Raw genomic sequence first — 26,702 nt, forward strand, 5'->3', positions numbered from 1 at the left:
GGGGGCAGACGCGACAGGGAGGGGGGTAGGCAGAGGAGGGGAATACAAAAGGACTGGGGGGGAGAAGAGAGGTAGGGAGAGGTGTAGTGGGGAGGAAACAGGACGGAAGGGGGGGGAAGAGGGAGCCCAGGGAAAGGACAGAGGAAAGGAGGGGGAGGGAGGATCAGAGTTGATAGGAAGGATAAATGGAGGGAGAGAGGGCATCATCCGGGAGGGGGAGTTGACGGAAGCCACCTTGGGAAAGGAGATGGAGGGTGTAGAGATGGAGGGTAGGGGGGACACAACGGTGAAGACGGGGCAGGGGGCGAGGATGGGAGAGGAGAGGAGCAACCAGGGGGTGAGGGGGTTCAAGACGGCGGGAGGTGTAGAGGATGCGGATATGTTCGAGGAAGAGGAGCAGATGGGGGAAAGGAATGAGATCATAGAGGATCCGCGTGGGGGACGGGAGGCGGATACGGAAGGCGAGGCGGAGTGCATGACGCTCAAGGATCTGGAGGGACTGATAGAATTTGGGGGGGGCAGATATCCAGGCAGGACTGGCATAACAGAGGATGGGACGGATTAAGGATTTGTAGGTGTGGAGGATGGTAGAGGGGTGCAACCCCCATGTCCGGCCAGAGAGGAGTTTGAGGAGGCGGAGGCGGTTGTGGGCTTTGGATTGGTACAAATGTTTAATTATGGCAATATTTGTTTCATTCGTCTTCCTTATTTCACTCTAGCTACTCTGAGGTAGTGAGACAGAAAAGCTCAGTCTAAGTGGAATCTTGTTCTCTTTCTTTATTTATTTTAATAAGCTGTAACATACGAGGGATGTTAGATAAGCAGTAACGTTTTTCGATCAATTTCAGCTGAAAAAATGTGGAATTTGTTGTGGGGCATTGTGGAATAATCCCGCTTCAGCCCATATAGTTCATGACGTTCCGATAGATGGTGCCCCTGTACGCAACCTTCTAAACTGTATCGGTAACTGACCAGGAAAGTACTTGGGCTCGAACAAACAGATCTGAATGAACGTTTCGTTACATGATCATTATTTTCCTCTGAATGTGCTGGTGGGTGTCGTTTTTCTGCAAACCTCTGCAGTCATGCTCTAGATATCACTGTAGATGTAATTGTAGACGCCATACGCAATGCAGCAATCTTAACTATAAATGTAAATGCGGAATGTCAATAAAATGCTCTGAGCAATACGAATGACTGCAAAACGCACAGTGAAGAAATGCAAGTTGATCGCATGGCGTATTTGACATTCTATAATATCAGTGTTGAAGGCCACGCCAATGACACTTTCGAAGTTGTTCACTGGTTCACCAATATCGTAGCCAGCGTTCTGCCACGCGTTACAAAGCATTGGTCTGTATACTCCCGCAGATAACTGATTGTAAATGACAAAATGCATATTCATGATAAAGAATCTGTCGTGCAATTTCGGCTGCATATTACTGGAAACCCCCCCCCCCCCCCCATGAACCATGAACCTTGCCGTTGGTGGGGAGGCTTGCGTGCCTCAGCGATACAGATAGACGTACCGTAGGTACAACCACAACGGAGGGGTATCTGTTGAGAGGCCAGACAAACGTGTGGTTCCTGAAGAGGGGCAGCAGCCTTTTCAGTAGTTGCAAGGGCAACAGTCTGAATGATTGACTGATCTGCCCTTGTAACACTAACCAAAACGGCCTCGCTGTGCTGGTACTGCGAACGGCTGAAAGCAAGGGGAAACTACGGCCGTAATTTTTCCCGAGGGCATGCAGCTTTACTGTATGATTAAATGATGATGGCGTCCTCTTGGGTAAAATATTCCGGAGGTAAAATAGTCCCCCATTCGGATCTCCGGGCGGGGACTACTCAAGAGGAGAAAGAAAACTGGCGTTCTACGGATCGGAGCGTGGAATGTCAGATCCCTTAATCGGGCAGATAGGTTAGAAAATTTAAAAAGGGAAATGGATAGGTTAAAGTTAGATATAGTGGGAATTAGTGAAGTTCGGTGGCAGGAGGAACAAGACTTCTGGTCAGGTGACTACAGGGTTATAAACACAAAGTCAAATAGGGGTAATGCAGGAGTAGGTTTAATAATGAATAGGAAAATAGGAATGCGGGTAAGCTACTACAAACAGCATAGCGAACGCATTATTGTGGCCAAGATAGATACGAAGTCCACACCTACTACAGTAGTACAAGTTTATATGCCAACTAGCTCCGCAGATGACGAAGAAATTGAAGAAATGTATGATGAAATAAAAGAAATTATTCAGATAGTGAAGGGAGATGAAAATTTAATAGTCATGGGTGACTGGAATTCGAGTGTAGGAAAAGGGAGAGAAGGAAACGTAGTAGGTGAACATGGATTGGGGCTAAGAAATGAAAGAGGAAGCCGCCTGGTAGAATTTTGCACAGAGCACAACTTAATCATAGCTAACACTTGGTTTAAGAATCATGATAGAAGGTTGTATACATGGAAGTACCCTGGAGATACTAAAAGGTATCAGATAGATTATATAACGGTAAGACAGAGATTTAGGAACCAGGTTTTAAATTGTAAGACATTTCCAGGGGCAGATGTGGACTCTGACCACAATCTATTGGTTATGACCTGTAGATTAAAACTGAAGAAACTGCAAAAAGGTGGGAATTTAAGGAGATGGGACCTGGATAAACTGAAAGAACCAGAGGTTGTACAGAGTTTCAGGGCGAGCATAAGGGAACAATTGACAGGAATGAGGGAAAGAAATACAGTAGAAGAAGAATGGGTAGCTTTGAGGGATGAAGTAGTGAAGGCAGCTGAGGATCAAGTAGGTAAAAAGACCAGGGCTCTTACAAATCCTTGGGTAACAGAAGAAATATTGAATTTAATTGATGAAAGGAGAAAATATAAAAATGCAGTAAACGAAGCAGGCAAAAAGGAATACAAACGTCTCAAAAATGAGATCGACAGGAAGTGCAAAATGGCTAAGCAGGGATGGCTAGAGGACAAATGTAAGGATGTAGAGGCTTATCTCACTAGGGGTAAGATAGATACTGCCTACAGGAAAATTAAAGAGACCTTTGGAGATAAGAGAACCACTTGTATGAACATCAAGAGCTCAGATGGAAACCCAGTTCTAAGCAAAGAAGGGAAAGCAGAAAGGTGGAAGGAGCATATAGAGGGTCTATACAAGGGCAATGTACTTGAGGACAATATTATGGAAATGGAAGAGGATGTTGATGAAGATGAAATGGGAGATACGATACTGCGTGAAGAGTTTGACAGAGCACTGAAAGACCTGAGTCGAAACAAGGCCCCCGGAGTAGACAACATTCCATTGGAACTACTGACGGCCTTGGGAGAGCCAGTCCTGACAAAACTCTACCGTCTGGTGAACAAGATGTATGAAACAGGCGAAATACCCTCAGACTTCAAGAAGAATATAATGATTCCAATACCAAAGAAAGCAGGTGTTGACAGATGTGAAAATTACCGAACAATCGGTTTAATAAGCCACAGCTGCAAAATACTAACACGAATTCTTTACAGACGAATGGAAAAACTAGCAGAAGCCGACCTCGGGGAAGATCAGTTTGGATTCCGTAGAAATACTGGAACACGTGAGGCAATACTGACCTTACGACTTATCTTAGAAGAAAGATTAAGGAAAGGCAAACCTACGTTTCTAGCATTTGTAGACTTAGAGAAAGCTTTTGACAATGTTGGCTGGAATACTCTCTTTCAAATTCTAAAGGTGGCAGGGGTAAAATACAGGGAGCGAAAGGCTATTTACAATTTGTACAGAAACCAGATGGCAGTTATAAGAGTCGAGGGACATGAAAGGGAAGCAGTGGTTGGGAAGGGAGTGAGACAGGGTTGTAGCCTCTCCCCGATGTTATTCAATTTGTATATTGAGCAAGCAGTAAAGGAAACAAAAGAAAAATTCGGAGTAGGTATTAAAATCCATGGAGAAGAAATAAAAACTTTGAGGTTTGCCGATGACATTGTAGTTCTGTCAGAGACAGCAAAGGACTTGGAAGAGCAGTTGAACGGAATGGATGGTGTCTTGAAGGGAGGATATAAGATGAACATCAACAAAAGCAAAACGAGGATAATGGAATGTAGTCGAATTAAGTCGGGTGATGTTGAGGGTATTAGGTTAGGAAATCAGACACTTAAAGTACTAAAGGAGTTTTGCTATTTGGGGAGCAAAATAACTGATGATGGTCGAAGTAGAGAGGATATAAAATGTAGACTGGCAATGGCAAGGAAAGCGTTTCTTAAGAAGAGAAATTTGTTAACATCGAGTATAGATTTAAGTGTCAGGAAGTCATTTCTGAAAGTATTTGTATGGAGTGTAGCCATGTATGGAAGTGAAACATGGATGATAAATAGTTTGGACAAGAAGAGAATAGAAGCTTTCGAAATGTGGTGCTACAGAAGAATGCTGAAGATTAGATAGGTAGATCACATAACTAATGAGGAAGTATTGAACAGAATTGGGGAGAAGAGAAGTTTGTGGCACAACTTGACCAGAAGAAGGGATCGGTTGGTACGACATGTTCTGAGGCATCAAGGGATCACAAATTTAGTACTGGAGGGCAGCGTGGAGGGTAAAAATCGTAGGGGTAGTCCAAGAGATGAATACACTAAGCAGATTCAGATGGATGTAGGTTGCAGTAGGTACTGGGAGATGAAGAAGCTTGCACAGGATAGAGTAGCATGGAGAGCTGCATCAAACCAGTCTCAGGACTGAAGACCACAACAACAACATTACTGGAACGTAGTTTAATGAAGTCTGTTATTGTCTTGGCATATGTTTTATATTGCCTGAAGAAATACGCATCCAGAGATTGTGCATATTTTGTAGTTTTAGGCGGAATGATTTTTAAATCTACATGTTTTCCGCCAGATGCTTCCAGTAGTACTCGTTCATCCTTATGTCCACACCAGGAGTCACAAAGTACTAATGACTTTCTCGACAAATGTGGATTCAAAACTGACAGAAAAAACGTCTTCAGATGTTGTTTCGTCATCTGCCCGCTCACACTTGTATCGACGACGACATTTGGAGGGCACCGCGTTTCTATTTCCCTTGACATGCGGGGTCCAAACTTTCCACTGGATTCTTGGAAGGAAATATAGAGTTTGTCTGCCAATCGTCCGTCCATTGATATAGCAATATCGATCGTGTAACTATGTGTTGCACAGTTAACTGATTGCAACATCGCGACAGTGTGTCTCTCCCCTTTCATGGATAGTGTTCTGTCACAAGAAAGTTCAGCAACAAACGTTTGAGCTCTTTCAATCAGCTCTTCTTCGTCATTCTTATCTTTTCGTGCTTGGAGCATAGCGATACGGCGTGATGTTATCCTAAACTTGTAACCTCCCCCTCACTTATCGACCTTAATGACAGCGAAAAATTAAACCGCGTGTACCTAATGGAAATTTGGGAAAAGCAATCGTCACCAAGGTCAATTTGTCGGTAAAGAGGGAGGAAAGGGTTACATCTAAATGAAAGGAAAAATGCTAATGAAACTGGTGGAGATTAATTTTGAAATAGGGGTAAAGTTAATAAAGAAAGTAAATGTGCGGCCGTTACGTTAACAATCAACTAGCAGTAATTAGATATTTGAGATTTGGGGGAAATTACGGTCGCCAGTCCTAAGGACAATTACTATAGTAACTGAAAAAGAAAGATTATTACACATATAATTAGCACTACAAGCGTGGCAACTGAAGGTTGACACGTGTAGTGTGAAAACTGAAAGTTTGTCAGAAGTAATAAATTTCGCTATACTCTGACTTAATTTAGCAAAAGAATTAATAAAACCGGAAAATAGAAAGTTAATTTAGTGACTGAAGTTAATAGTGAGCTTCCTTTCTGAAGCACATCGAAATTCAGTAAAATACGGTTAGTCTTGGACTACCTCAACAATCATTTCAAAAGCTACTTGAATCTATGCAATTTAGAAATAAGAGATTTAACTTTGAACTTGAATTAAATGATTCTGAACAATTAACAACAGTAAAATTTAGTGCATACCAAGCTGAGCTGCAGTCACAGGTAAGCTAAAATACGGTAACAAAACTCGCACTCTTAATTCGTGCTTGTGTAATCTAAATATTGTAGCCAGCTATGAATAATTTAACTGAACTTTGAAATTAAAGCAGTGAAATGCTATAATATTACTTTGATGCTGGCGTTTGAATTTCAACGACACTCGGGTTCAATCTGGAAAAGGAAGGGACCCTGCTTGGTAATGCAATTGGGGCAATGAGCAACAAAGGTTCATGCTAAGTAGCTGTAATTTTGTGATGCAACAATTTTAAAAGTTTGAAAAGCTGAGGTCTGCCATACAGTTCTAAAACTTTACGTGCTTCCTGTCTTCCTTGTTGGTTGATTGAAGGTTTGAAGCCGTCGATCGAGGAGGTGGCGACAGTCACTCATTGTCGGCTGTCACTGTTGCAGAAGCTGGATGTTCTTCTCAACATGGTCACCCGACGAAACGGGCTCTTGATGTGCGCCAGCTAATGCTTCCCATCCGCGACACCATGTCAGAAACTATCATCACAAGTCGAGCGCAATTACATGCTGCCAAACCCCGAAAGCGCGGCAACTCGCGGGAGCATCACACAACACACCTGCTCCACTCGCTACTCCAGCCAGACTCTCTCTCTGCCCGCGCTCCACGCGACAGAGTTAACACTACCAAAGATCCTCAACACTTTGGTTCTCCACACGACCTATCGATGTATCCGTTGGATAGCATAGTTTTCCCTAGGCAAGACCCAGCGTAAAAATACAAATAATATTTACGAAACAAACCAATTATACATCGACATAAATGCATACATATATATACAAATAGTAAAACAATTACAATATGTAAAGACACAGAAATGTCATATATTCAGGTAACAAAAATAAGGAAAACAAATTTATAGTACAATAGATGGAAATAGGAGGATATGCATTTCCGGCATTACACGTGCCCCACATTGTCTGAGGATGTTCGTGTAACCTAAACAGACTCAGAAAATGTCCCAAAAAAGAAACAGCGGAAATGCATATGCTCAAAACATCAACAAAATTTAGCATTCGTCTAATTAACCGTAAACCAATTTTTAGACGATTATAATTGAGTGGAGACACTCCTAATCTTATTCCACTCTGTTATCTTGCACAAAATAAAACAGGTTGACAACATATGTAAATTCATAGAAAACATATAAAATGGTTTAGCTATTCTAAAAATCAAAATTCCTAGCAGTATCAAGAAATGGAATACTATTTACAAAATTAATCAGATTACATGGTCATAGAAAACAGGTATATCAAAATACGCAAATTAATAATTAATTACAAAGAATACGTATTTTATATAAACTTTTCATAATTAATATTATCGTCATGAGTGTGCACTTAACGCTAAACAAGAAAATAATATACAACAGATCGACAAAAACATAAATATTGACAACAGAATTCTTTCACATCAGCTGTCCGGGAAGAAAAACAACTCCGCCTTCCGTACTCGCAAGTACAAAGAATGACGACACTGGCAAAAGAGCCGACAGCGGCACATGAGCCGACAGCGGCTCCGCCTCGCCAGTATTGTCGCGCCCGCCTGTGCGGCACGCTTGATCTCACTCGCCTGTGTAACGGAATTTCCAGAACGTCCGTTTCACTGAATTCTTTCGAAAAAACTCACTCCCGAGTAATCTCAAGGAGTCCATAAACACTATCACAGTGGATAACTCAACACTGTCCATCATCACACGCATGTACTAGCCTGAAACTTAAAACAGCGTCTAAGTACATCGGCAATGCCTAGTAAATCACATATTTATGAAATCTTACAGCTATTTACAAAATCATATTTACATTCCTTAATCTACTGTGACTCAGCTGAAAACTTAAACTAGCAGCTTGGATTTTTCAGTTGATTAGATCATGATTAAATTGATTAAAATTGAATTGATTAATCAAAATTAATTACTTATTAATTACAACTTCTTTAATGACCTCTTGGTCAGGCATAAGCATGGCAACCTAGCAAATCCTCAAATCTTACACTCTATTTTACACACTGTACAAATTACCCATTGTGTGGTATTAATCGATCCTAGGTTGGCACAATTTCAAGTCTACAATGTTCCGCATACCTAATAGTTTTCCAGAGCTTGGATACTCTAAGCAATAAGCATTTGTGTGAGGAATACCAATGACTTTATATGGTCCATTATAAACAAACTTACATTTAGAGATTTCATGGTCTATCTCGCTCGATTTCTCATGAGCTTTTACAAGTACTAAGTCTCCGATTGCAAACTTAGCAAAACGCGCTTTAGCGTCATGACGACGTATGCGAGCATCGGCTTTTAGCTTCATTACTTCTCGCAAACGATCTTTTTTCACACCAATACTAATGTTAATCCGTGGAGGGAATTTGATTTTCTCTTCCACTAAACTTTTACTTCTGTCATCCAGCAGGATTTCCTCTGGAGAAAATCCCATAGATTAATGTCTCAAGGTGTTCATAATTCTCTCAAATACTGCTACATATTTGCCCCATGCCCTATGGTTGTGATGGCAATAGGTATGGCAACGTCGGCCTAGCTCGCGCAGGCCTCGTCTTTGTTCGTGTGTTACGTTTGACACACCGTCTACAATATTTTCCAAATCACTTTCTACGCTATTCTCAATGCCAAGATTCCTCAAGTTACAGTAGTTCAAATTTATACCTATGTCAATACCATCCGGCCAGTTAACAATGTGTATAGGCTGGTATTGCCTATGCACACCGTCTCCTGTCTCGTCAAAACTAACTACTATTGTATTATCTTGTGACGTACATGTCAAAGTTTTGCTTTCGCAATTAATCACTGCACAGTACTTTAATAGCCAATCTAACCCAATAATTACTTCCGTAGTTAAGTCTGGCACGACGACAAACTCTTGTTCAAATCGTGCCCCACATATCTCGAAGTTGACAAAAATCTGTTTTGTGACCGGTTTACTGGCCTTCCCAGTAGCACCGATAATTTTCACTCCTGTTACTGGCATAACTACGATGCCAGGACTGTCTTTCAGTAACTCAAATATTTTCCCAGATACAGCACTCAATTCTGCACCGGTGTCAATCAACACGTTTAGTTGTAGGTCGTGCATATTAACAGACACCACTATCTGTCTACACTTGTCCTCGACTGTTTCTTTATTTTCCCACAGTAAATCCTCGTCTATATCCAGGTCATTCCAGAAAAAACCATCCGGCTTTGATCCTAAATCCGGCTTATCTGGCGGCTTTTTCTGCCTCTGTTCACATACAGTTTTAATTTCAACACGTTTGTCCTGAGGCTTAGTCTGTAGCTTCGCCTCCAATACCGAAACCTTTTCCTGTAACTCGTCAACTGGTGAGTGTTGCTTTGCTATCAGTTCACTAATTGTCACCTTCGTTGATTCCACTTTGGTCAGATTGATCTCATCTGCCAATCTACCTGGAGGAATGTGCCCAGTAGTATCTGCAATTACTTCCTCTAGATCTGCGCAACCCACACTGTTCGTCTGACCGTATAATGTCAGCTCTAACCTCATACACGCTGTAATCTATGTGCTTTCCTACCAATCGTGTCCGGCTATCACTAAAATTTTCGTAATCTTTCTCCTTAATACTCTCGCAATGTTTAAACTGGAGGTTTGCGTCGGATGGGTCGGCTACTTCTACCACTATAACTTTCGGTAAAGTCTGCCGGTTAGGGCCCGAACTTTCCGTTACTACTTCAACATCCAACTCTTGCGGGACGAAACACGACGAATCTTGCTCGTGCTCCCCATTAACATGAACTATTTCTGGTAAAGTCTGCCGGTTAGGGCCAGAACTTTCTATCACTTCACAAACACTATCTTCCTGCGGAACGAGACGCGGCAAACCCTGCACGCGCTCCCCATAAACACTTCTCCCATACAGACCCCTATAATCTCTTAGTTCGTCGTATAAGCGACCGAACTGCCTTAACCAGACCTCATCCCTCTCTGCATCCCCTCGCTCGATGACGGACGTGTTATCCGACATCTGACCTTCTCTCAACAATTGCGAATCATTCTTAAACTCAATCTCCATTTCCGCTGTGGGTGTTACAGCTGCCACTTTATAATCGATTTCCGGAACACTACTTGAATTGTTCTCACTGACAGTGAATGTATTTTCTACTGCCGTGTCTACAGCTGATCTACTACTCGTGGGCGCACCCCTTCCTCCTAACACTGGCACACTCTCCCGCCGTTGATTATTCCATACGGAATTTTCATAACGACGACACCTGGGTTTTCTCTTGTTATTGGCCCTCCAAAATTTCTCCACGACCGGTCGGCCCCTCACCGGCGCGGCTAATGGTTTCCCTGTCTCGTCCCAGCAGATACTCTCCCCGGATGCTGCTGAGGCGACTGATCACACCCTCTGGCGTTATTACTATTCTGTGAAGCCCGTATCACGTTAGTATGATACTGGTTTCCGTCATTCCTCTTATTATTTGCATTGTACCGATTGTCATTACGGCCCGAACCACTATTGTTATTGCTGCCAAGATTGCGGTATGCATTATTCCCATAGTTATCGTTGTTGTGGTACCCGTTGTTGTTACCACGGCCTCTACCACTGTCGCGATTATTGCGCCAATAGTCCTCGTCCTCAACTCTTTCCAGGAAATCATTGATTGTCCTGTAATTGCTTCCTACGTATCGTTTTGTATCATCTGGAAGCTTCTTGTAGAGTTCCCAGACTATTTCGGATTCCGTGCGGCGATCACGCAAATATTCCAACTTGCGGATCCAGCCCTCACAAAACTCCTTCATCAAGCCGCGCGAATTCGCATCGAAAGGCCTCGATACGACAAATTCGCGCCAGACACTTTGCTGTTTTTGCTCTGACCAGTATTCAGCCAGAAACAAATTTTTAAATTCGTCAAAAGTCAGGTTGGTAATGTTGAGGTTTAAGCCCCAACGCTTGGCATCACCAGCCAACACATCAATAACCGCATTAATTTTTCTCTCATTATTCCATGATCTGGGTAAAACTCTTTCACAATTTTTAATTAAATCCGTCGGGTGTATACCGCCTTTTTGAAGGGGTCGAACCGCTCCTCTTTCGTCAACAATTCCGAACTATGTGCACAGATTGGCACATAGTTCTGTTTTTCGTCAAGTTTCTTTTCTAATTCCGACACTCTCGTAATTACTTGGCAAGTGGTTGTCGCAAGCGTTTCCACTTCCCTCTTTTTCTCTTCGCAGGTTCAAAATGGCTCTGAGCACTATGGGACTCAACATCTTAGGTCATAAGTCCCCTAGAACTTAGAACTACTTAAACCTAACTAACCTAAGGACATCACACACACCCATGCCCGAGGCAGGATTCGAACCTGCGACCGTAGCAGTCCCGCGGTTCCGGACTGCAGCGCCAGAACCGCACGGCCACCGCGGCCGGCCTCTTCGCAGGTATTAGCCTGCTTCGTCACTTTGGTATCTACTTCGGATACTAAAGCCTTTAAAGTTTCCACCTTCTTTTGATCCTCTTTTTTTCACTAATTGAATTTGTTCCGTCACCTTATTCTCGATGATCGGAGCAACTGATTCTCCTACACTTTTCTCGATTCTGCTAATTTCGGAATAAAAACGAGTATTTATGCTCGCAATTTCCGCCTGAACGCCTATCATTTCCTGTTTAAGATTACCGATTTCGGTATTAATTACAACAATATCTTCTTTGATTTTATCAACTTTTGTGTTAACAACTCCAACATTGTTGTTAACAACGTTAATAGCTTTGTTCTGATTGGCTAGCATCCGTTCAATTTTTTCAGACTGAGCTTCTTGCTTGGCAGCCTGAGCTTCTTGCTTGGCAGCCTGAGCTTCTTGCTTGGCAGCCTGAGCTTCTTGCTTGGCAGCCTGATCTTCTTGCTTGGCCGATTGACTCTTGATTTCGTTAATCAAAACATTCAATAAATCAGTTACATTCCCGGAAACTACCGGTTTTACTTCCGTAGCGGCTTCCTCTTTAATTGTCCCCCCGTATTCGTCATCAAGGGATTCAGATTTGATTTTCACTTCCGATTCCGAAACATTTTCTAAAGTTTGGAATTCCATTTCTGCTCTTTGTTGCGTTTCGGCGGTCGCGTCTTTCATGCTAGCCGCCTGCTCCTGAACAATGGGTACCGCGGTGCCCGTTTCCAACTGTTCGACCGATTGTTCCGTATCCAAGTCTACCAAATTTTGGCAATTGTTGCCTTCACTCATTTTAATAATTTTCAATATAAATGCCAAATCTCAAATATAATTAGGATTACTCCCACTACTTATTCTCGCTAACGTAACGGCCTGTACGTAACCAGTACTTTGTTACGAGATTTGCACAAGGCAAAATTCGTGTCCAGAACAACCTCAAATCCGAAGATGGTCCTGTCACCAGGTCGCCACGTGTAACCTCCCCCTCACTTATCGACCTTAATGACAGTGAAAAATTAAACCGCGTGTACCTAATGGAAATTTGGGAAAAGCAATCGTCACCGAGGTTAATTTGTCGGTAAAGAGGGAGGAAAGGGTTACATCTAAATGAAAGGAAAAATGCTAATGAAACTGGTGGAAATTAATTTTGAAATAGGGGTAAAGTTAATAAAGAAAGTAAATGTGCGGCCGTTACGTTAACAATCAACTAGCGGTAATTAGATATTTGAGATTTGGGGGAAATTACGGTCGCCAGTCCTAAGGACAATTACTATAGTAACTGAAAAAGAAAGATTATTACACATATAATTAGCACTACAAGCGTGGCAACTGAAGGTTGACACGTGTAGTGTGAAAACTGAAAGTTTGTCAGAAGTAATAAATTTCGCTACACCCTGACTTAATTTAGCAAAAGAATTAATAAAACCGGAAAATAGAAAGTTAATTTAGTGACTGAAGTTAATAGTGAGCTTCCTTTCTGAAGCACATCGAAATTCAGTAAAATACGGTTAGTCTTGGACTACCTCAACAATCATTTCAAAAGCTACTTGAATCTACGCAATTTAGAAATAAGAGATTTAACTTTGAACTTGAATTAAATGATTCTGAACAATTAACAACAGTAAAATTTAGTACATACCAAGCTGAGCTGCAGTCACAGGTAAGCTAAAATACGGTAACAAAACTCACACTCTTAATTCGTGCTTGTGTAATCTAAATATTGTAGCCAGCTATGAATAATTTAACTGAACTTTGAAATTAAAGCAGTGAAATGCTATAATATTACTTTGATGCTGGCGTTTGAATTTCAACGACACTCGGGTTCATTCCGGAAAAGGAAGGGACCCTGCTTGGTAATGCAATTGGGACAATGAGCAACAAAGGTTCATGCTAAGTAGCTGTAATTTTGTGATGCAACAATTTTAAAAGTTTGAAAAGCTGAGGTCTGCCATACAGTTCTAAAACTTTACGTGCTTCCTGTCTTCCTTGTTGGTTGATTGAAGGTTTGAAGCCGTCGATCGAGGAGGTGGCGACAGTCACTCATTGTCGGCCGTCGCTGTTGCAGAAACTGGATGTTGGCGCGCCTTCTTCTCGACACGATCACCAGACGAAACGGGCTCTTGATGTGCGCCAGCTAATGCTTCCCGTCCGCGACACCATGTCAGAAACTATCATCACAAGTCGAGCGCAATTACATGCTGCCAAACCCCGAAAGCGCGGCAACTCGCGGGAGCATAACGCAACACACCTGCTCCACTCGCTACTCCAGCCAGACTCTCTCTCTGCCCGCGCTCCACGCGACAGAGTTAACACTACCAAAGATCCTCAACACTTTGGTTCTCCACACGACCTATCGATGTATCCGTTGGATAGCATAGTTTTCCCTAGGCAAGACCCAGCGTAAAAATACAAATAATATTTACGAAACAAACCAATTATACATCGACATAAATGCATACATATATATACAAATAGTAAAACAATTACAATATGTAAAGACACAGAAATGTCATATATTCAGGTAACAAAAATAAGGAAAACAAATTTATAGTACAATTGATGGAAATAGGAGGATATGCATTTCCGGCGTTACAAACTCCTTTTTCAAATTAGTAATAAATCCTAGTGAAACTGTAAAGTTTGTACACCCGAGATTTCGGACTACGTCCAATGCCCAATGTTGTAAATGCCAATAGTGAACGGCGGAACCGCATTCTCGCGCTTCATCGAATTTCGCCATTACACGCTCCTTGATGGTCTTCAACAGCAGTGTACGATTTCCTTTGAAAACTATATTTCCTTCTCTTTTCTTTGCCACGTAATCCAGTATGTTTTTAATATTGCTTTTAGACTTCAGTTTAGGGTATCTTTTCAGAAGCTTGTCGTATGTGTCGAAACCTCTTACGTAATAATCATCGTACATGTTCTCGAGTGTGTTGTCATCAAACGCCGTGATGATACTTGCAACTTTAACCTTCTTCTTGGGAGACGGTTGATATTCACTGTCACTGCTTCCATCGCCTCTTCCCGCACTTGCCGTAGCACTACCGTTAGCAATGAGTTGTTCGTTATTATCATTCCTATCATCATCATGTGTTAGTGTTATAACAGTATCTGTTTTTAACTTATGCTCGTATTTCTGCACTATAATAGATACCAGAAAACATGCGAATGATTCGTCTTCTACACCAATACCATCTTCACGAAGAAGGGTTCTTCGTAACTCCATCTCAACCAATCGCAATACATTAGCAGGATTTATTACCAACCGCCGAGCCATCTGACGCTTCAATACACAAATAATGTCACAAAACGCAACTTCAGAGACACACTGCACCGTCCCTACTGGTCCCGACTGGCGTAGCGGCAGGTCAGCGTGCAATGCGGCATGGCATACGCAGTGCCTCTAACGGACGACTGCAGAGTTTTGCAGAAGCGGGAGTATCACTAGTGCAACAACAGACCTTTGCATTATTTCTCACACGATTTTGGTGTATTTGTGTTTGTTCGAGCCCAAGTACTTTCCTGGTGAGTCGCGTTCTAAGCAGAAAACTGTCACTGAGTTTCTTTTGGCGGAAAACCAGAGCATTGCAGATGCTCATAGGTGCTTGCAGTATGCCTACGGAGACCTGGCTGTGACTAAGTAACGGTGACTTGTTAAGCTAGGCGTCTGTCATCATCGCAACGAGGTCGTGCAAAGCTGTTCCGTCTCACCCATACCGGCTAGCCGCACACATCTGTGACTCCTACAATATTGGAACACGCAGACATTCTCATTCGAGGTTATCGACGGATCACAAACACTTCGCTACTCAACTGAACGTCTCTGTTGGTAGTGCTGACACAGTAGTCCACCATCTGGGGTACTCAGAGGTTTGTGCCCACAGGGTTTCGCGTCACCTAATAGAAGACCATAAAGAGCTTCCATCTATAGCTCAATGAAGGATGCACTCCACAGGAAGCAATACGTGGATGATGTGGAGGTTATGACACAGCAAGACGTTGGTCCTAACTTACACCAGTGGAGTGCTACCATGGGAGCTTACAGGCCCTCCCAGTTGGGTGGCGTAAGATTATCGCATTGAAAGGAGATTATGTTTAAAAAAATTGGGTTTTATAGCCAAGAGAGTGGAGAAATAATATGGTGTATTGGAATCCCGAATAAAACCAACCTGCTTTTAGAAAAAAATAAGTTGCTTTACTTACTGAACGTCCCTAGTATTTAATAAATAAAGTAACAGGACCACTGTTTAAATGAAAGTATTGTAATTTTCTGACTTGCATAGAACATAACTCTTTTATATGTTTATGTAACAATTCATTAAAAGTCCTTTGTTGGTGTACTCTGACTTCAAACAGGTCATACTTCAAACACCTCTACACAGAAAAGTGAAGCGCCATCTGGGTTCAATAGAATGCCAGCCGACCAGTGGGTAGCCTCACTTCGCAGACGGGATCCAGATTTGCAGCCAGCTTTACCTGCAATAACACCTCAAACACGGTACGTCCACGGACACCAAATGCAATCGCCGCACGAGTAATGTTTCCTGGACTGGTATTTTCTTGTAATTCTATTGCACTGCTCTAAGATCTAGGCTACACTACATTAAACAGAGCTAAAATACAGCTGTGTGAACTTGACATTCTACTCTGTGGTCACAGGTGAAATTTTCTCGGCCTACCACAAATACGACTTAGATATCAATGACATTTTGTATTTCTTATGTTAATACGTGTAAGTTGAATATGAACTTGATATGCAGAATCGTTCTTTATGCAGCTTTTTATAGCAGTCGTACATGTTTTGTTGCAGTTGTTGAAATGGAATACTGGTTCACCGTAAATATTATAGGGTTAATCTTTCCTACTATTTTAGATATCGGCAGTGGCAATTCGTCTAAGATTGATGAAGGCTTATAAGGACTGAGTATCTTCATTTTCAAGGGGTCAGTAGAAAACGACTGAATTCAAACGTGACCATACTACTTCTAAAGATTATCTAATGTATCGAAACTGAACCTCAGTTGAAAACATCCATATAACGTGTAATTTGAAGACTGGCAATGAAAGGTGAATGAAATATTTTACCTCATATGTATATGGTGTAAAAGTGGAGATTATAGTTTCAGTGGAAAACTGTGACAACCTTTATGTAATGCTAGCTGAGAAACCCAGCATTTCTTGGGTATTCATTTACACCTGTGCCCGAGACTTCGTACGTGTGGAATTTTTTGTCGCATAAGGCTTCGATGTTCAAATACACACACACACAGACACACACACACACACACACACACACACACACACACACACACACATGCCCGAGGGAGGACTCGAACCTCCGACGGGAGGGGCCGCGCAATCTGTGACATGGCGCCTGAAACCACGCGGCCACTCCGCGCCGCAAGACTTCGATGTATACACTGTTTGAAGTAATATGATACGAGACATGAACGGAGAGGTTGTTTACTTGACTAAGACAGGAGAGAGTCTCATAGAGTTGGCAATGAAAAAGCAGCTGACAATAAGGTCAATACCCACAACACACAGCGTCTGGCCTCGTATTTTGTTTACGGTCATGGCATAACATATGCTTACGAAGAATTGTACATGTTTAAAGCGGAATCATGAATTGACAGGAATAAGTGAGATTCAGGCTATGAACACTCACTCGCCTGTGTCATTTCCCGTCAAAATTTCCGCTTGTATGATGTTACGTTGAAGAAAAGTAACTTTAACCCTCTGTGAGTGAAAAGTTCTGAGGAGCGAGATGATAATGCATGACGCTCTCCATCAGAGTTATGTTGCACTTCACCTGCAGAGTAGCTTCCAGAGAACGAGTTACAGTATGATGTTCAAATACACACACACACACATGCCCGTGGGAGGACTCGAACCTCCGACGGGAGGGGCCCTAAGGTGATACCAGTGAGCTCAAAGAAGAAAAATCTAGATCCTGCAGCAAGTCCCACTTCATAATCTTCACTGGATTCTTGAGACCGTTTTCAGAAAGACTCGACCGTTTTCGTAAACCAAACGAAATCAAAATGTAATGAGTAGGCACCCAAATTTAATAAATTCGTCTTTCTAGCAAAGAATGTAAGGTTTATCGAAAGAAGTAAAGCAATATCGTTCAGTTTTAAATTCACAAACGGAAACCAGTAAATCCATATATACGTAGTAAATTCGCTGTTGATTTGTATTTGTAAAGATGAGACTGTATCGCGTAACTCTGTCACTGACCTGAACTTCTGAAAATCAAAGCCAGCGAGATATACGGGCCGTGCAACGAACTTGGGCATCACACTAGTAGGCTTGCTTGCCAAACTTCGCGAACGCTCGGCTCCGTACAGGGCCCACGGGAAATCAATATTTAATTGAAAAGATACCTACTCTAGTCCTAATTTTGTCGTGTGCTATCGAGAACTTACATGCATTTTTACGCGCAGTTAAAAAGAAAAAAAAAACTGACAGCACCATCTATTGGTCCTTTGGTGTACAACCAAACTAACAGTGCATTCTATTGGTTGTTTGGTGTACTAAACCGTGATGATTAAACATCCGAACTCCTAAGGTGAGACAAGTGAGCTCAAAGAAGAAAAATCTAGAGGCAGCACTATGTGTTACGAAGTCTTGACGCTCGACATCTTTCGCCGCCATTTTGCTGAACGTATATCTGTCTCTCTCTATCCAACTGTCAGTATACAGCTGTCCCGCAAGTAGACGAGTAAAATTTTATTTTGCCATTGTTATGTGCACGAAACATCGCATTTTATCTGAATTAAGTATTTTTGACATCCCTGGTTGCTGAGTCTGGAAATTATTTGACCAGGAAGCATTAAATACCTACAGAAAATAAAGAACCGTAGCCTACTGCTTAAAAATATCCTCTTCACATTATCAGCTGAAAAACTGTAAAGCAAGGCTTCCTTGAAGTTACAGCAATTCTGTAATTTGATTGTAACTATTATTACATGTTTCGTTAAAGTCTGACGACCTTCATTCGAAATAAAATGCACTATGTAGGGAGTTGGTGGGGCTAGTACAGATAGTTTTTATATTTCACGATTTATCTCGAAGCAATTTGAGGCAGATTTTTAAGATTTAATGTATTTCGATTAACCAGTTTTCATACTAAAAGAATCATTAAAGTGATTCTATGTTTCTTCAATAGTTTGATCACCAAATGGAAAAATCTAAACAAATGCGATCTGTCCACATTTACTCCATTGTAAAGTGTTCACATTAACTGAAATGGCATACGGTAAAAGTGGATACCGTTTTTTTATATATATATAAATAAGACCAGTTTTCCCAAAACAAAAAGATTACTTATTTAAAATTATTTTGTGTCCACTTTTACCATCCCCATTCTCCTCTACTTAAACAAAAGTTTTGGAATGATAAAACCTCTGATACTTTGATCTCGCTTTTGTGGAAAGGGTGAAAAAAAAACTTAAAAGTAAATAATTTTCAGTTCAACATTAATTTATATTTTTCATTTACGTTAGACATTTGAAAACAAAATAATTTTTGTCAGCTTCTGTCGAACAGAACAGTTCTTTCCATTGACCTTATTTGTTACATTTTTTTGCATTTGCTCTTAATCTAACTCCAATATACACTCCTGGAAATTGAAATAAGAACACCGTGAATTCATTGTCCCAGGAAGGGGAAACTTTATTGACACATTCCTGGGGTCAGATACATCACATGATCACACTGACAGAACCACAGGCACATAGACACAGGCAACAGAGCATGCACAATGTCGGCACTAGTACAGTGTATATCCACCTTTCGCAGCAATGCAGGCTGCTATTCTCCCATGGAGACGATCGTAGAGATGCTGGATGTAGTCCTGTGGAACGGCTTGCCATGCCATTTCCACCTGGCGCCTCAGTTGGACCAGCGTTCGTGCTGGACGTGCAGACCGCGTGAGACGAAGCTTCATCCAGTCCCAAACATGCTCAGTGGGGGACAGATCCGGAGATCTTGCTGGCCAGGGTAGTTGACTTACACCTTCTAGAGCACGTTGGGTGGCACGGGATACATGCGGACGTGCATTGTCCTGTTGGAACAGCAAGTTCCCTTGCCGGTCTAGGAATGGTAGAACGATGGGTTCGATGACGGTTTGGATGTACCGTGCACTATTCAGTGTCCCCTCGACGATCACCAGTGGTGTACGGCCAGTGTAGGAGATCGCTCCCCACACCATGATGCCGGGTGTTGGCCCTGTGTGCCTCGGTCGTATGCAGTCCTGATTGTGGCGCTCACCTGCACGGCGCCAAACACGCATACGACCATCACTGGCACCAAGGCAGAAGCGACTCTCGTCGCTGAAGACGACACGTCTCCATTCTTCCCTCCATTCACGCCTGTCGCGACACCACTGGAGGCGAGCTGCACGATGTTGGGGCGTGAGCGTAAGACGGCCTAACGGTGTGCGGGACCGTAGCCCAGCTTCATGGAGACGGTTGCGAATGGTCCTCGCCGATACCCCAGGAGCAACAGTGTCCCTAATTTGCTGGGAAGTGGCGGTGTGGTCCCCTACGGCACTGCGTAGGATCCTACGGTCTTGGCGTGCATCCGTGCGTCGCTGCGGTCCGGTCCTAGGTCGACGGGCACGTGCACCTTCCGCCGACCACTGGCGACAACATCGATGTACTGTGGAGACCTCACGCCCCACGTGTTGAGCAATTCGGCGGTACGTCCACCCGGCCTCCCGCATGCCCACTATACGCCCTCGCTCAAAGTCCGTCAACTGCACATACGGTTCACGTCCACGCTGTCGCGGCATGCTACCAGTGTTAAAGACTGCGATGGAGCTCCGTATGCCACGGCAAACTGGCTGACACTGACGGCGGCGGTGCACAAATGCTGCGCAGCTAGCGCCATTCGACGGCCAACACCGCGGTTCCTGGTGTGTCCGCTGTGCCGTGCGTGTGATCATTGCTTGTACAGCCCTCTCGCAGTGTCCGGAGCAAGTATGGTGGGTCTGACACACCGGTGTCAATGTGTTCTTTTTTCCATTTCCAGGAGTGTATATTGACGCAATTTCTTTAATAAGTTTTGTTTCGTGCATGTCCTCTAGGTCAAATACAGAATTTACAGAATGTGAATTAGGTCCAAAAATATTTTTTTCATTAATAGAAAAATGGTGAGACACCGAATTTACGAACTGGGAATAAACTTTACCGAAATCTTCCACATTTGCAAACATACGAAACTTCTTCTCAGAATAAACAATAATTTTTGTAAATTGCAAACTTAAGTCCTCCCCTAGAAACCTGCTGAGTGAAAGCAGTTGGGTCAGACAAAGGCTTCCTACAATATGTGTGGTCACTTACTTTGTCATTACCAAAAATTAACAAACTAGCACACCCACAACACTTCAAATCTTTTAACATTTTTAACTACAAATCCTTCTACGTAATACAAAATATTATTAACATAATTACTGAGGTTTACGTCATTCAGTCTACTACAATAATCTAAACACTGTCTCAATGAAGCATCGTTTACACTATATTTTCTGTTTGAACATGGCGGTACCTAAAGTGAGCAATTGAAAACACACTGTTTGATTCAAAATCAAGTACATTAGTCTTACATCCAGAGTTTATGCTATTTTTAATGGCTTTGAGAGCTGACTGGAACTGAATAAATTTTGGATTATTGTTCCAGCCTCTTTTACCTCTAATACATGAAAATAGTAATTCCAGTTGATATCGAGACACTTTATACGTTAAAAAATGCAAGAAAGGGTCTGTGTCATGGGAAAGACATTCTGTAGCAAGCATTCCTACACTTTTAATCGACAGCAAGAAATCCAGAACAAATGTCTTACGAGGATGCCGTAGAATGGATAAACCTTCAATGGAGATAGACTTCAAAAAATATTCCATCTCTTCGCAATAATTATGGCAGAAATTAATGTTGAACTTATGTAAAGGTGGTTTTAAGCCTTTAGCAAAAATATTTCTGCTATTTAACAACTCAAAAAGTTTGTCTACTTTTCTGATAAAAGTAACAGTTGCAGTTGATCCTCGAAAATCTGTATGTTGATGTGACTCAAGAAATTCAGTAGCATCTGCTACACTTGAACTCAGGGTTTGAGCAGCAAGAGAGACATTCATCTTCTTATTGTGGAACTTAACATGCTGGTTGGTGACTCAATTAGCAAACTTCAAGCCTTCCCACTCCTGTAGTTCAACTATGTAGCTCCACTGTACTTCACCATCAACTGTCCGCAAAAACTGTTTCTCAACCTTTCTTGTTGATTTACGCATGTGGCAATGGTTCAAAACTACATAAACATTGCATTCAGCTTAAGGGTGCTTAAAATACGAAATAATATTATCAGGTTCATCGTTGCAGCCCATGTTTTTCAAAGCTTGCAAGTCTACAACTGGGCCGTCACAAGTAACGGACCATACGACTACACCAACTTCATGTAATTTTAGGAGGCATGTATGGATTAATTCAGCTGAAAGTTCAGCTTGAATACTATTTACAAAAGAATATGCAACTGGACATTTAAATTTTTTCTGTACGAAACAATTTGGAATAATAATGCTTCTCTAGCTAGTTCATTCAAATCTACTGGCTTAATGCCACCAAAATTTACATAACCACTGTTACCTTTTTTAATATTGTCCCATAACAATTGTTTATGAATCATCATAGTGTCAAAAATTAAAGCACATTCTTTTAAGCAGGGTTTTTTTCTCTATATTTTCTTTTAAGAAACTGAAAACTTCACTGATGAAAGCAGGCTCACAGCTGACAGATGAGATCAAAGATATGATGCAGTTTGGAAGGGGCAAACTAAATAATGATCTGACGTATCTATATGCTTTAGGTGAATAAAGATGTAGTGTCGGAGCGAACTGTTTTATAATATCTCAGTATCTTCTAGTTTGTTCGTCATACATGGAGTTTTTCAATTCGTTAACGATGAAGCGCAAAGGTAAACCACTAAAACTAAATTTTAAATGATTCTCTATATCACTGTTCAGGTGTCCTTTTTTTTAAGTTCATTAATAAGCTGTACCATTGTCGAATTGTTTTTGTTTCGTCGGCCTACAGCCATTTGCAATCTTCTTATCTTCTTTCTTAATTTTTTTTTATAGTGAAGGGAGGTTTGCCTGAATTCCTTTATTTTCAGCAACTGCTTCAGGAGACTTTTCCAGTTGTACACCTGTGTGATTTACATCCTGCAGGAAAGGAGGTCACTGTAATTTTGCATTCATCACAACAGTTCAAAATTATAAAACCTTCATAAGCAAGCTTAAAACAATAATTATAAATATAGGCCTATTGACTTTTATTTTGTTCAGGCCTATACTATTATAATTCAAAGCTTGTAATATATTCCACTTACTTGAGTACTAGCAGGTTCTTTACGAACCAACTGTCGCCTTGCAGTCATCTTTCTCTGAATATGTTTCAGAAAATCAAAGATGGATGGGACGGCATCTTCTTTTAACAGTCTTAATGATGCTCCTGGCCTCACTTTATAGCAATTTTCGGTAACGTGTCTGCTGCATATTGTACTATACGCAGTAGGTGACCACTTGTCTCTACGAATTGCTTGCGCCCACAATTTCAGCATTTCCGAACGAGAAAATGGAAACCTTCATAAACAAGAGGCAAATACAGAACTAAATCCAAGAAATATCGTCTTCAGTAGTGCAATTTATACATGAAATACAGTGCGGCAGAAACACTAGTTCTAAACAAAAACATAACTTACCTATGAAAATGAACTCCGCTGTCTTTCCTCTAGAGTTCTTTACAACCATAAGCTACTCAATATATCACCATTATAGCTTCACAAACTTAATAAATCGCTCTCGAATGAATGATTATCAAACAACAGAAAGCACAAAACAACACGACCTATACCCGTACGTACAGAGTTGCCAATCTGACAAAAATTGATCGTCACTATTTCCAAGGGTCCAAAGCACAGCAGTTGTGTATCTTGTTTTTATTGAGATCTCTGGGTGAGACCGAGCGAGGCGGCGCAGCAGTTAGCACACTGGCCTCACATCCGGGAGGATGACGGTTCAAACACGCATCCAGCCTTCCTGGTTTAAGTTTTCCATGATTTCTCTAAATCGCTTCAAGAAAATGCCGCGCTAGTTCCTTTGAAACGGCACAGCCGATTTCCTTCCCCATTCTTGCTCCGTCTCTGGTGATCTACACTCATGCTCATAAATTAAGGATAATGCTGATACATGGTGAAACAACGCTCTGGTGGGCAGTTTGCATTTGACCTGCCGTCGTCGCACGGTGGCGCTGGCAGCAGTCCACATACACAGAGGTGTGTTGGTGCATGTCAGAGTACGGTGCAGTGAGTAATTGTGCAGACGTTTCCAGACGCGCTAATGGTGACTGTTGTTGAAAATGGCTCAAAGAACACATATTGATGGCGTTATGAGGGGTAGTATACTAGGGCGACTGGAGGCTGGTCAAACACAGCAGATCGTAGCACAGGCCCTCCGTGTGCCACAAAGTGTGATCTCAAGATTATGGCAACGATTCCAGCAGACAGGAAACGTGTCCAGGCGCTACAGTACGGGACGTCCACAGTGTACAACACCACAAGAAGACCGATATCTCACCATCAGTGCCCGCAGACGGCCACGGAGTACTGCAGGTAGCCTTGCTCGGGACCTTACCGCAGCCACTGGAACAGTTGTCTTCAGACACACAGTCTACAGACGACTGAACGGACATGGTTTATTCGGCTGGAGACCTGCAAGATGCATTCCACTGACCTCCGGTCACAGGAGCGCCCGTAAAGCCTGGTGTCAAGAACACATTACATGGTCATTGGAACAGTGGTCCCAGGTTATGTTCACGGACGAGTCCAGGTATAGTCTGAACAGTGATTCTCGCCAGGTTTTCATCTGGCGTGAAGCAGGAACCAGATACCAACCCCTTAATGTCCTTGAAAGGGACCTGTATGGAGATTGTGGTTTGATGGTGTGGGGTGCGATTATGATTGGTGCACGTACACTCCTGCGTGTCTTTGACAGAGGAACTGTAACAGGTCAGGTGTATCGGGACGTCATATTGCACCAGTATGTCCGCCTTTTCAGGGGTGCAGTGGGTCCCACCTTCCTCCTAATGGATGATAACCCACAGCCCCACCGAGCTGCTATCATGGAAGAGTACCTTGAAACAGAAGATATCAGGCGAATGGAGTGGCCTGCCTTTTCTCCAGACCTAAACCCCACTGAGCACGTCTGGGATGCTCTCGGTCGACTTATCGCTGCACGTCTTCAAACCCCTACGACATTTCAGGAGCTCCAACAGCCACTGGTGCAAGAATGGGAGGCTATATCCCAACAGCTGCTAGACCACCTGATCCAGAGTAAGTCAACCCGTTGTGCGGCCTGTGTACATGTGGTTGGTGATCATATCCAATATTGATGTAGGGGTACATGCGCAGGAAACAGTGACGTTTTGTAGCACATGTGTTTCGGGACGGTTTTCTCAACTTATCACCAACACCGTGGACTTACAGATCTGTGTCGTGTGTGTTCCCTATGTGCCTATGCTGTTATTGCCAGTTTTGTGTAGTGCCACGTTGTGTGGCACCACATTCTGCAATTATCCTTAATTTATGAGCATGAGTGTAGTGGTACATTCAACAATAGTTTGCTCCTCCTCTCCTTTTAGGTGAGCAGACGATTTTGGATAAAACTTCAAATTCCGATATCTTTTTTCCGTGATCCGATTTTAATGAAATAAAGCCGACATGTTGCCAAAGGTCACGCTCAAGTTACCTGTGAAAACCCCATGAAAATTCGTGTAGTAGTTTTGAAAATTAGCATGTACAAACAAACAGACATACACGAGAATTTTAGATAAAACTTTAAATCACACTATATTTTTTTTCGTTATCTGATATGGATGAAATAAAGTCTGTGCATTGCACCAAGCTACTTTCGTGTTACCTGTGAAAACCCTACGAAAATTCGTCTAATAGTTTTGGAGATTAGCGTGTTTAAATGGAGAAACAGAGAGACATGAGGGTTTCACCATTTTATTATTAACATAAAAAGTTGCCACATGTTTTGAATGATTACCAAAATAAAATGCAAAACCGAATTTCCCCACAATGTTTGCATTATTTTGAAAACCATCAAATTGCTTTCATTACTTTCCCAGACAGAACACAGCATCGTGACAATTTACACTCCTGGAAATGGAAAAAAGAACACATTGACTCCGGTGTGTCAGACCCACCATACTTGCTCCGGACACTGCGAAAGGGCTGTACAAGCAATGATCACACGCACGGCACAGCGGACACACCAGGAACCGCGGTGTTGGCCGTCGAATGGCGCTAGCTGCGCAGCATTTGTGCACCGCCGCCGTCAGTGTCAACCAGTTTGCCGTGGCATACGGAGCTCCATCGCAGTCTTTAACACTGGTAGCATGCCGCGACAGCGTGGACGTGAACCGTATGTGCAGTTGACGGACTTTGAGCGAGGGCGTATAGTGGGCATGCGGGAGGCCGGGTGGACGTACCGCCGAATTGCTCAACACGTGGGGCGTGAGGTCTCCACAGTACATCCATGTTGTCGCCAGTGGTCGGCGGAAGGTGCACGTGCCCGTCGACCTGGGACCGGACCGCAGCGACGCACGGATGCACGCCAAGACCGTAGGATCCTACGCAGTGCCGTAGGGGACCGCACCGCCACTTCCCAGCAAATTAGGGACACTGTTGCTCCTGGGGTATCGGCGAGGACCATTCGCAACCGTCTCCATGAAGCTGGGCTACGGTCCCGCACACCGTTAGGCCGTCTTCCGCTCACGCCCCAACATCGTGCAGCCCGCCTCCCGTGGTGTCGCGACAGGCGTGAATGGAGGGACGAATGGAGACGTGTCGTCTTCAGCGATGAGAGTCGCTTCTGCCTTGGTGCCAATGATGGTCGTATGCGTGTTTGGCGCCGTGCAGGTAAGCGCCACAATCAGGACTGCATACGACCGAGGCACACAGGGCCAACACCCGGCATCATGGTGTGGGGAGCGATCTCCTACACTGGCCGTACACCACTGGTGATCGTCGAGGGGACACTGAATAGTGCTCGGTACATCCAAACCGTCATCGAACCCATCGTTCTACCATTCCTAGACCGGCAAGGGAACTTGCTGTTCCAACAGGACAATGCACGTCCGCATGTATTCCGTGCCACCCAACGTGCTCTAGAAGGT

General features: G+C 42.8%; 1 protein-coding gene across 1 annotated transcript in view; it reads left to right on the forward strand.

Moving 5' to 3' along the window:
- Positions 1 to 26,702, forward strand: part of LOC126184961 (katanin p60 ATPase-containing subunit A-like 1) — a 193,369-nt gene that overhangs the window by 88,671 nt on the left and 77,996 nt on the right. Inside the window, exon 3 of the mRNA XM_049927655.1 lies at positions 15,825 to 15,966. Coding sequence (XP_049783612.1) covers positions 15,825 to 15,966 — 142 coding nt within the window. The remainder of the gene's footprint in view (positions 1 to 15,824; positions 15,967 to 26,702) is intronic.

This window comes from Schistocerca cancellata, chromosome 4, assembly GCF_023864275.1.
Source record: "Schistocerca cancellata isolate TAMUIC-IGC-003103 chromosome 4, iqSchCanc2.1, whole genome shotgun sequence".
Lineage (NCBI taxonomy): Eukaryota > Metazoa > Arthropoda > Insecta > Orthoptera > Acrididae > Schistocerca > Schistocerca cancellata.